We start from the raw sequence: 12,354 nt of genomic DNA, 5'->3' as shown, positions 1-12,354 counted from the left end.
ATTTTAATGGTATTTGTCAAATTGTCTTTTAAGCCACACTATGGATGGCCAGGTCTTCTGTTGGTCAAAAAGGGGACCTAATGGTGTCCATTCAGATCTGCTCTCAGGACACCCAAAGTTCAGTTAGGCTACGTCTAGACTACAAAGGAAAGTTGGGAACTGCAATTTGCATATCTTTTTCCACTTTTCTTTCAAAAGAGGCGTTTCCGAAATTTGACATGTCTATACAGCTCTTTAAGAACCATCCCTTCTTCCTCGTAAAATAAAGTTTAGAGGATGGTGTAAGAATGCATTTGCTTTTCTGAATTTTTTTTTGGAAAAGCTGATGCGTTCCTTGGACGCGGCATTGCTTTTCCAGGATACTGGAGGTATCCTGGAAAAGTGCTGCAGGCTAGACGTAGCCTTATCAAGTTGGGGAGGCACTGAGTCATTCCATCAGGGCCACCTCCTACCTGTGTTTGGCAGCTTCCAGCCCCAGCTCTACAGGCGAGTCCTTCCTGACCCACACAGGGAATGGAGGAGAGGCAAAAAACAGCCATTAACAGAGGGACAGGGAAAGAGGAGTGAATGGGCAAGGTTCCAGGGGGAAGGGACAGGGCAGGGGCAGGCCCTTAAGGAGAAGGGATGGGAAGGGCGAGTTTCCAGCACTCCTGCTGGTTTGTCCAGTTCATAAATATTACAGAGTTGCCAAACTTTGGGCGGGGGAAGGGCAATCTCATTCTAGAGTAATAGGATAAATATTGCAAAACAGTTCCTATACTGCTGGTTATGGATAGTTATAGGTGGAAGCCATATTTAAGTCTTGTTTATGACGCAAGTAATGGCATCATTAACACCCTTAGTCATCTTAGTTGCCCTTGTGGGTTTCAAAAGGAACAGTGTGATGCTAAAACATATTAATATCACATTGAAAGGAAGGGTGGACCAGTGGAGTGGTTCCCAATCTTTTTATACCACGGACTGGCAAACTCGTTCAAAACTTTTGGTGGACCAGGATGGAAACATTTGCATATTCATTATGACAATTAACATATTTGCATATTCGTTATGGTAATTTATTTCAAAAGGTCACGTGTTGTTTTACATTGCATTTGTATGTACACAATACATGTCATTCATTGGCCTAAACCTGTGTGCTGATTCCTATGCACTTAATAATGTATTTTATTAAGTAGTACATATTTATTTTTGTTTTACATTTTTAAAAAATAATCTCTTTTTATCTAATGTTACAAAATATTCCGTGCTATCATATAACTTCTCTTCTCCACCGAAAGGTTTATTTAATTAAGAAAAAACCTTTTAGGAGGACGATAGCTCTTGCTGTCATACCACTTACATAGTGGCTGTGTCTAGCCTGGCCAGTTTTTCCGGAAAATCAGCCGCTTTTCTGGAAAAACTTGCCAGCTATCTACACTGGCCACTTGAATTTCCGCAAAAGCACTGACTTCCTCCTGTAAGAAATCAGTGCTTCTTGCAGAAATACTATGCTGCTCCCGTTCAGGCAAAAGTCCTTTTGCGCAAAACTTTTGCGCAAAAGGGCCAGTGTAGACAGCTCAGATTTGTTTTCCGAAAATGGCGATCGGGGCTTTTTTGCGGAAAAGTGCGTCTAGATTAGCACGGACGCTTTTCCGCAAAAAGTACTTTTGTGGAAAAGCGTCCATGCCAATCTAGATGCTCTTTTCCAAAAATGCTTTTAACAGAAAACTTTTCCGTTAAAAGCATTTCCAGAAAATCATGCCAGTCTAGACGTAGCCAGTGTTGATTGCTTTGTTCTCCTGGGTAATATGAATTTATGCAAAGAACCTTCCCCTCTAAAGCATTTTAATTTTTGTGACAAATGCTTACACACATTTTTCTTGGATGTCAGATGGTATAATTGAGTAGAACATGGGATTTGCAGTTACAGAGTCTGCATAGTTCAATTTAAAGCAGTCTTCTTGATTGTGCAAAGAAGTTAGGATTTGCCAAGCATTTCACAGCTGCTAACAAGCTATTGCTATGCTATGAAGAAGGCACTAACACAATTACTATAAAACCTTGCTGTGATTATATAAATCTTAAGTAAATACATGAAACAACTTATCTTAGAAGAAACAAAGATTTCCTCTAGTCTAAACAACATGTACTCATCTCTTTTTATGTGCGTAAGCACTACTTTAACAGATCCCCCACAGAAGCCATCCACAGAAGCCAATGAGGTAGTAAAATAACACATAATATGGCACACACTGGGCCAAATTCCATGTTGAGATATATTCAATACAGTCTGGCATTACAGGGCAACACTGAAAACTAGGCACCATGCAAGACTGATTAATAAAGTTAATACATTCACTTGTAAATCGTCTTCACTCCTAGACTATATGCTAATCCTAATTGTAGCCAAATACATTTTATCATTCATTTTTTAAAAAATTAGGCTTAATTTCTTCTTTCAATGCAAATTCCAGCACAGCCTTAACTGAAGAGCAGCTATATTACCTCTGAAATTTCATATACTGTGAAAGGCAGGGCCGGACTAAGGGATGGGCTAGCCGGTCAGCTGCCAACCTATGGGGGGCACCCGGCTTCTGGCGGGCTGCAGCAGCTGCCCGGGGCGGGGGCCATGTTAACCCCCGCAGCACCAGCCAGCAGCCTCCTTCCCCCTGCAGTCACAAGGCCCTGCATGGCTAGGCGCAGCCCTCTCCGGGTGGCCCCGGGCTGCGTGCCTTCGGCAGTGGCCAGGCCGACTGGGCAGTGCATGCACTGTGAGTCCACCCACGCTCCCCGTGGGCTGGCCTGCGCATGCACTGTGCACCCAGAGGCGGGGCCATGCACCGTGCGCCCGGAGGCGCCACGCACTTAGGGTATGTCTACACAACCCCGCTAGTTCGAACTAGGGGGGTTAATGTAGTCATACGGAGTTGCAAATGAAGCCCGGGATTTGTATTTCCCCGGCTTCATTTGCATAAAGCCGGCCAGCGCCATTTTTAAATGCCAGCTAGTTCCACGAGGCGTACAGCTAGTTCGGATAGGAAGCCTAATCCGAACTAGCTAGTTCATGCCGCGTGTAGCCGCGCGGCACGCAGTCCGAACTAGCCAGCATTTAAAAATGGCGCCGGCCGGCTTTATGCAAATGAAGCCGGGGAAATTCAAATCCCAGGCTTCATTTGCAACTCCGTATGACTACATTACCCCCCCTAGTTCGAACTAGCGGGGTTGTGTAGACATACCCTTAGGGACCAGGGCGCCAACATGGCTTGGGCTGGCCCTGCTGAAAGGTTCAAGTTTTGTTGTCCAGTTCAATACGTTAATATCAACTATAACTATATACATTGTATGCCCCCCTTTGGCAGAAGCCAAAGCTGGAAAAAAAAAATCAAAGAATCGAAAATCAAAAAGAACCAAATCTGCATCAACCTTTCAGGAGCAGCCGGGGCACGGTAATGCTGCCTCTGCTGGGGCAGCCTTGGTGAGCGGAACAATATGGCCGGCTGGCTGAGCTGCATGGCAGTGGGTGGCTGCCCCCCTTTGCTCTAGCTTTGCAGCTGCCCACTGCCACGTGGTCTGGCCAGTCGGCCACAGCATTTTGCCTGCCGAGGCTGCCCCAATAAGGACAGCCTCAATGCTCCCCAGGTCCAGCTGGAGCACAATGAGGGCAGGACAACTGTCCGCTAAGCAGCCCGCCTAAAATTCTTTGTGCACAGCCAGGGGTATGACCTGGAAGAGTGCCACGGCCTGGCAGGCATGGGTTTGTGATCCACCACTGGACCGCAGACCGGTGGTTGGGAGCCACTGGACTAGTGGTTAGGGCCCTACTCTGGAGGCCAAGGTCCAATTCTCCACTCAACCACCTGTGTGACCTTGCCTTGCTGTTCCTTGGTTCTCCATCTGCAAAATAGGGATAATAGCACTGCTGTCCCTCCCAGAAGCACTGTGAAGGTAAATACATTGAAGATTTTGAGGTGCTGCAATATTTTAAACCAGATTAGTTAGTGAGGAATAACTATTGTTCATATTGCACTGGTTTGTATTTCTGGCAACTGTTCTGCCTATTTAGGTCCTGATCCTGCTACTTGTTTTCAGAGAAAAGCCCTTCTATGCCTGCACATAGCCCTACTGAAGTCACTGAGACTATTTTTAGGGTGAAATTTTGGCACCATTGAAGTAAATGGCAATGGTTCCATTGATTTCAGTGTGGCCAGAATTTCATTGAAAGCACATAAACTTAAATGTGTGTAAGTTTTTGCAGTTGGAGTCTAAGATTCCCCCCTCCATGATGTGCTCTACTGAGAGGCTCCTGTGCTTTCTTCATAGTTATTGATAAATGGGACTATAAAAATTCAGTAGTTATCAGTAAAATTATTAATTAAAAGTAAAAAGTAATAAACAATTAAAACATCTGCAAAATCTCTGCCTGTTGTTTTGGTATAAATAAAATAGATAACAAACAGATAAATATAAAATAAATATTCATTTGGAAAAGTGACTAATCATAAAGAGACCTTTACTTCCTCTGATCAGTCCAGATATGGGTGGGATTTTGCAGACTTCAGAGCTCCGTTTCCCATGGGAAAGGAAGTAGCTGCTGTTAGACAGCTTTGTGTGGAAACTGTCTAGATACTGACTTCTAAATAGCAGCCTCTGTACCTAGTATGTAGCGTAGATAAAATGCAGTTGCATAACCAGTGGAAATTAAAAGAATTATACTACAAAGAAACTGCTGCTGAGTCCAGTGAGTGGGGTTAATGAATCATTGAAAGTGGCTTTCTCAAAAAATAATGGAGTAGTATCAAGCATATTAAAGGGAATGTGGGAGAATTAGTTTCAACTGACACCAAAGTGTTAAAATGTAATTGTATTGACACACTGGAGCATGCATTCATATGTTTAGCAGATTACACTGAGCATTACATCTGCTTCTCCTCCTGTTTATTTTCCACTGGAACGGAAAAAATCTCCATGTGCTGGGTTTAAAATAATCATTGATATTGTTTCTTTTTCTGCTTTTTTTGTCCTTTTTCAGCTGAAAATGAAAATGGTGAGATGACAATTTGTGTTTGTATTCTTTGCCTTTCAACAGGCTTGCCACTATACATTTTTATAATTAGGCATAGTATTTATTGGGTTCCATGTGAATTGTGTGGCAATCGGGCAGTAGAATGTTATATATGAAGGAGTCTTTTCCTTCTTTGGTTATATAGTTTCTCTGCAGATGTTATTAATAGTGTGATTTAACCCACAGGCTCAGACTGCATGAAGAAAAGGTAATTAAAGATAGAAGGCATCATCTCAAGACATATCCAAACTGTTTTGTTGCCAAAGAGTTGATTGACTGGCTGCTGGATCGCAAAGAAGCCTCAGACAGAGAGACAGCAATTAAACTGGTGCAGAAATTATTGGATCACAGCATTATCCATCATGGTGAGTTAAATAGCAGTAGCCCCAATTGTTTTAATTTTTTTCTTGGTAACTGTGATACTCGACCTTTCTTCTGCAATTGAAGAAGGCCTCCGATTATTCTGCTGTATATAGGCAAGTCAGGGTTCGGTCATTCCCATGGAAAGGGAAGTCCTTATACTCTGTGCCCTGCACATCTCTGCTTCATGGGGACTCCTGTTCATGCCAATGTATAGGGGTGACTAATAGAGATGTAAGGATGGAGCCAACAGAACCATGACTACTCAGGGCTAAAAAATCTGATGACGTTCAACGAGGACAAGTACAGAGTACTGCACTTGGGATGGAAGAATCCCAAGCACTGCTACAGGCTGGGGACTGACTGGCTGAGCAGCAGTTCTGCAGAAAAGGACCTGGGATTACAGTGGATGAGAAACTGGATGGATGAGAGTCAGCAGTGTGCCCTTATAGCCAAGAAGGTTAATGGCATATTGGGGTGCATTAGTAGGAGCATTGCCAGCAGATCTAGGGAAGTGATTATTCCCCTTTAGTCAGCACTGGTGAGGCCACATCTGGAGTATTGCATCCAATTCTGGGCCCCTGTAATAGAAAGGCTGTGGATGTGTTGGACAGTCCGGTGGAAGGCAACAAAAATGATTAGGGGACTGGAGCACATGATTTATGAGGAAAGGCTGAGGGATTTGGGCTTATTTAGTCTGTAGAAGAGAAGAATGAGGGGGGATTTGATAGCAGCCTTCAACTACGTGAAGGGGGGGCTCCAAAGAAAATGGAGAGAGGCTGTTCACAGTAGTGACAGATGACCGAATGAGGAACAATGATCTCAAGTTGCCGTGCGGGAGGTCTAGGTTGGATGTTAGGAAAAACTATTTCATTAGGTGGGTGGTGAAGCACTGGAATGGGTTATCTAGGGAGGTGATGGAATCTCCATCCATACAGGTTTTTAAGTCCCAGTGTGACAAAGCCCTGGCTGGGATGACTTAATTGGGATTGGTCCTGCTTTTAGCAGGGGTTGAACACAGTGACCTCCTGAGATCTCTTTTAGCCCTATGATTTTATGACCATTGTCCATTTTCCTCCGCAAAGAAGGATGCACTTGCTTCAGACAGCACTGTTGCCTCAATGGCTACACATCTCCTGCACTTCTACTGTCCTTCAGCGGAGATTCTGCTGTCTAGAACACCTCTGATGTTATTTCTGACCATCTGGACTTGGAGCTGTTAAAAGGGAGGGTTTCTCCCTTAGTGACTGTAGTGAGATACATTAGATGCAACATCCTTTCTTTATAAACTGAATCTGTTCTGGATCTTTTCTCTTGCTCTGTGTCATGGTGACCCCTTACTTCATTTCTATAATAATGATGTATTGGAAGTCACATGCATTGTTTATAAAATGAGGATACAAACCATCAGGGCTCGCCGAACCGCGGCAAGCCCCGCTTGCCAGCTGCGCTGTGCGGTGATTTGCGCATGCACAGATCGTTCTGCGCATGTGCAGATCGCCTGAACCCGGCTCTTCTGGGTTACAATCTACTCGCCACGGGTGAGTAGGTTGTATTATTTGTCGAGCCCTGCAAACCATTATCAGTTATTACGTTTATATACTCATTTTACATCTATATAAAGTATAGGTACAAAATGTCCAATGTACAAGGCAGTGGAGAATCAAGCCCTTTGTTTCAAGTGTACAGTATTGTCCGGTTAAAAAAAATCAACATCTGAAATTGCAATTTCCTCATCTCTTTGTAACAGAGAATATAGTAATGTCTGTAACTAACAAATGTTGACTTTCTCCAGAGGCAACTATGTGTACATGAGCACAGTTGAAAGAGTCAGAAGTGCACAAACAATACCTTAAATGAAGGGCTATATATGCAGACGGAATGTGTGCCACTACTACACATTCTGCTTGATTCAGAAATTAAAATTCTGGATATTTATGGAACCTGGGAATTGAGGTAGATAATTAAAGAACTGATACCAAGCAATTATAAGGACTCCAATGCCAACTGCTTTTCCTCTATTGAAGAAATGTTAGTGAACAGTTACATGAAGGTTAGAGTAACCTAATTTAATTGAACAATGGAAACTTGGTATCTGAAAGTTTATTTAAACTTTTAACAAAATGTTAAAATGTTTCCCCCCTCAGAACCTAATCTCACTCTCTACTTCTAGTTAGCTGGGTCAATGAGTGAAGGCAAGAGTCCTTGACAAAAAAAGATTTAAAAAAAATTAAGTACAAATTCAGAAAGGTAGCCGTGTTAGTTTGTTTCAGAAAAAACAACAAAGAGTCTGGTGGCACTCTAAACACTAATGAATTTATTAGGGTATTAGAACATAAACTTTTGTGAGCTACAACTCACTTCATCAGACTGAATTTTAAAAAAAGATACAGAGAAGGCAGTGGGACATCAGTGCTAATTAAATCAGAGTGGATGTGGCTCATCTCCACCAGGGATGAGAAGGTGAGAGTACCTAACTGGGGATTTACCTGTTGTAATGTAAGAACCACTGAATGTGCCTATTTAAACCTTGTCAAATTTGTATATGAATTCCAGCTCAGCAGTTTTCCCTTGCAGTCTGTTTTTGAAGATGTTTTTGCCTGCCTTCTCTGCATTCATTTTTTCTTCTTCAGCATCTGATGAAGTGAGTTGTAGCTCATGAACATGTATGCCCTAATAAATTGCCACCGGATTCCTTGTTGTAAGTACAAAATTGATATTTTCAAGGATTTTCTTTCCTTGACTTTAAAGTTAATATTATTTCAAGAATGTTTTGAGGTAGGCCACATTTAGGTAGGCTAGTAAACCAGGTTCCATTGGCACCTTTTATGCCACCAGCGGTAAGTTAAAACAGTAATGCAATGTTTAATGTGCATGCACTAGTGCCATATAGGGTAGAGTATGAGTCTGTGCATGCAGAGAGCTCTGTGGTGATAATAGCTTGATTGGGATGTCCCCCACTTTATCTCTGTCTTAGCTGGAGTCATTTCAGTCCACTCTCTCAATTTTAACAAGACTCTTTTGTCCACTGTTTCCCTAAAAGTGTTTTCCAGCTCTCAATCCATTCTCCATTACCTTTTCTATTCCCTAGCTGTCATAGCAGAATCACACAGAAAATCTTATTATCTGTCTTTGCTGCAAGTTTCAGGTTTGCTTGGTCCAGCCCTGGATTGATCAAGTGACAGTCATTGGTTAACCAGTCCTTAAATTACAGGCAGTCCCCGGGTTACGTACAAGATAGGGACTGTAGGTTTGTTCTTAAGTTGAATCTGTATGTAAGTCAGAACTGGCGTCCAGATTCAGCCGCTGCTGAAACTGATCAGCGGCTGATTCCAGGAAGCCCGGGCCAGGGGCTTCCTGTAGTCAGCCACTGGTCAGTTTCAGCAGCGGCTGACTTGGGGACGCCTGGGGCAGAGCAGCTGGGGTGCTGCTGGGTTGGTCCAGTAGCGCCGCCGCACCTTGGCGCTACTGGACCAACCCAGCAGTACCCAAGCTGCTCTGCCCCAGGCGTCCTGATTCAGCCGCTGCTGAAACTGACCAGCAGTGGCTGAATCAGGACGCCTGGGGCAGAGCAGCTGGGACCAACCGGCAGCACCCCAGCTGCTGTACCACAGGCGTCCGGAGCAAAGCCGCAGAGCACGGGGGCAGCGGGACAGCCCAGACGCACCATGGCTGTCCTGCTGCCCTCGGGCTCCACGGCTTTGCTGTGCTTTGCTCCCCGTCTCCCTGGTCTGCATACCAGAGGGATGGGGAGCAAAGCGGCGGAACACACAGGCAGCGGACAGCCCAGACATGTTCTGACTTACATACATGCAAGTTTCAGGTTTGCTTGGTCCAGCCCTGGATTGATCAAGTGACAGTCATTGGTTAACCAGTCCTTAAAATACTGAGTCCTAGATTCAGGGTTTTTAGGGAATATCTGATTTAATCACAAGGTTTTTCCAGATAGGTGGCTTTTTGCTATGCATTGCTATTGCAACATCCATTGAAATGTTTGATGGGCAAGCTCCAAAATATTAGAGATTCTGTTTGGATAATTATCTAGAAGTTTGGATTCCAGAAGGCGCTAGTCAGCCTGTTATGTGTGGGGGCATGTTTGTACAATAAACAGTTTTGGAGCAGACAAGGCAAGACTGAGCTCTACATACACCTGTTCTGGTTTTAAATTCACTGGTGATGCTTGGTAACTTGTTCTGATTGTGTTGGGTCTTTAACATAAGTGTGATCATTTCTCATGTCCCTTATTTTATGTTTCAGTTTGTGACGAGCATAAGGAATTCAAGGATGTCAAACTTTTCTACCGCTTTAGGAAAGACGATGGAACATTCCCACTGGATAACGAGGTGAAGGTGTTCATGAGAGGACAGAGGCTATATGAGAAGTATGTTGTGTGCAAAACCATAGCATGTTGGTAATGTGAGTTAGCTTCCTTATAACATCTTGGTTTACATTAGATTGCAAGTCCTTTGGTCTTGAATTGTAAGCTGTTGAACTGTTTCCAGTATGATGCGACTCCAATTCTCACTAGAGTCTTTGTATGCTATCACAAAATAAATAATCTAAAAGTGTAAACCTGGGATTTAAAACTGCCAGAACATACTAAATCAATGATTATTAAGGCCACATAGTTGTGGCCTTAATAGCAGACACAATTTTAGGAAACAAGAAAAAGTAATTTTCACTGAGTCAGCCGCCACTATTTCCACAAAAGAAAGATTATATTAAAACTAGTTACAAAAACAGCCCTGAATGTTTAATTAAGAGTTGAAACAGATGGTTATGCTGAGATACTGGATATCCCACTGGATTATGTGTGTCAAATAACTGAGACATTTAACCATATTGTCCACTGCAGAATTAATTTAATTTTCATTCAAAGCACAGGGGGTTGTAATATTGTAGTTTCAGGCAGAATGAATAAAATGTTAGTGGCATATATTAGAAACTGTATTGTTTATTAAGATGAATTGTTTAGTAAGTTGTGTTGTTTATTAAAATGCTTGAAGTATTATTCCTGACTGACTCTAGCTGTCAGGCAGTGCACCTACGGCAGCGAGGCTCAGATCCCCCGAAGCATTTAGGAACACCTTTGCAATGAGAATTAGATGCCTAGATACATTTAATGAACAAATGCACAGTAGCCATGTCAGATACTGTGTTCACTTTGGGTTGCATCAATGTTGTTTACCTGTTAGAATAAAGTTTTAGATTAAAAATTCACACAGAGAAAGCTGTTAAAGGCAAAAATAATGGCTCTTTTAACACAACCCCTCTCCCAGCAATTCCATCTTACATGCCCAGAAGGGCCAAAGAATCTCCAAGAGCTGTCCCTCGTGTTTGACCTGCAGAGGAAGAGAGCAGCGGAGGAATAGTGGGAAGCACTCAAAGGGAAAGGCAAAGGATTAACAAGGATGGGAGAACCTGCCAAATCCTCAATAGGAGATTAACTTTGCTGCCATGCAGCAGGGAGAGTAGCTGGCAATTGCTCTGAAGAACTTCCTTGCCCTACAGTTTGTATCAAAACAGTCATCAGGACCAAGGCATGCTGGGCCATCAGCTAACATCACAAGTGGATAGACACCTTAAAGATGTGAAAGGGAAAGTGCAAGTAGGAACTTGGTGAGGACAGAGGCAAAGGGAACTGGGGAAGATGTAGAGGGTGAGGGCAATATGGTGTTTTCGTTAGCAGCGAGTCAGAGGTAAGGCACCAAACATGGAGAAACTTCATAGCTGCAAGTGCTTTAAGGATTGTGTGGGAAGGGGGAACAATTTGGGATGTAGCCTCTAAAGCAAGACATATGCTTTGTCTCCTATTTATTTATTTAAAATATTTTTACTCCCCCCCATTAAAAATATTCAAGGTGGCTTACAACACTTTTTAAAACTCTATCCATCCCATCCTATCCCATCCCGAACCCCAAAAGGGGTTAAAACCTGCTAAAACACCTCAAGTGGAGGATGACACACACACAAACTAAACAATAAAAGGATGACTTTAGCCTGGTGCCAAAATAGTGCCAAGGTTGGTGCCAGGTGAATGTCCTGGGGGAGAGAATTCCATAGCCTGGGGACAAAGGCTGAGAAGGCCCTGCCCTGCGTAGACATCGGCTTTATTTTCATAAGTGGAGGAACACGGAGCAGAGCCTCCACAGCTCACCTCTATCTCTGGGCAGGTTCATATAGGAGGAGACAGTCCTTCAAATACCCCAGTCCCAACCCATTTAGGGCTTTATAGGTCATAACCAAGACCTTGAATTGTGCCCGGAAACATACCGGACACCAGTACAGCTGCTGAAGCACTGGCATAATGTACTCTGTATAATGAGTATTAGTTAAAACTTGAGCAGCTTCATTCTGGACCAGTTGAAGCTTTGGAAGACTCTTCAAAGGCAGCCCCACATAGAGTACATTACAATAAACCTATGTACCATATGGTGCTGTTAGAAAGTATTGTGGACTTGTCCTGTTTTTCCTATTTAGTGAAGGACTTTTCATTATCAATTTCTTCCTTTTATTGCTTTTTGGCAAAACTTCTTTGACATACAGTAACCAGAACAAAAGTGTCTTTGATTTTTAATTGAAAGAAGCAGCAAATTACAGAACAAACTCTATTTTGAATACAGTAATTGATCGCTTGAGATTGTTTTCTCAGAGAACTGTGATATTACACTGTTGTGGACAGATTTAAAAGTTGGAACTGGGAATTTAGCCTTGGAACACAGGAAAACAGTGGAATATAGACACCTCAGAAGCTCATGTTTTTATTTTGTTTCTTGAAGGCCTTGTAAAGGGCAGCAGAAACAGCAAGTAACAACATTTATGTGAATTATTGTTAGGATCATTATTGGTAGAGTTGGGAAGGCTCCAGACTCCATCCAGTGGCAAGATTTCCTTCTTTACTTCCTTAAAAGCAACTCATGCAGTGGCCTAGACACCTTAGAACCAAATTATGG

At 42.9% G+C, this 12,354-nt stretch overlaps 1 protein-coding gene across 5 annotated transcripts in view; it reads left to right on the top strand.

Moving 5' to 3' along the window:
• Positions 1 to 12,354, top strand: part of DEPTOR (DEP domain containing MTOR interacting protein) — a 127,886-nt gene that overhangs the window by 36,038 nt on the left and 79,494 nt on the right. For all 5 annotated transcript variants that reach the window (XM_014580813.3, XM_025178687.2, XM_075920181.1 and 2 more), the window contains exons 3-4: positions 5,228 to 5,406; positions 9,659 to 9,782. In XM_014580813.3, the coding sequence (XP_014436299.2) occupies positions 5,228 to 5,406; positions 9,659 to 9,782 (303 nt within the window). The remainder of the gene's footprint in view (positions 1 to 5,227; positions 5,407 to 9,658; positions 9,783 to 12,354) is intronic.

Source organism: Pelodiscus sinensis, chromosome 2 (genome assembly GCF_049634645.1).
Source record: "Pelodiscus sinensis isolate JC-2024 chromosome 2, ASM4963464v1, whole genome shotgun sequence".
NCBI lineage: Eukaryota > Metazoa > Chordata > Testudines > Trionychidae > Pelodiscus > Pelodiscus sinensis.
This window is presented reverse-complemented; position numbering and strand designations above follow the sequence as displayed.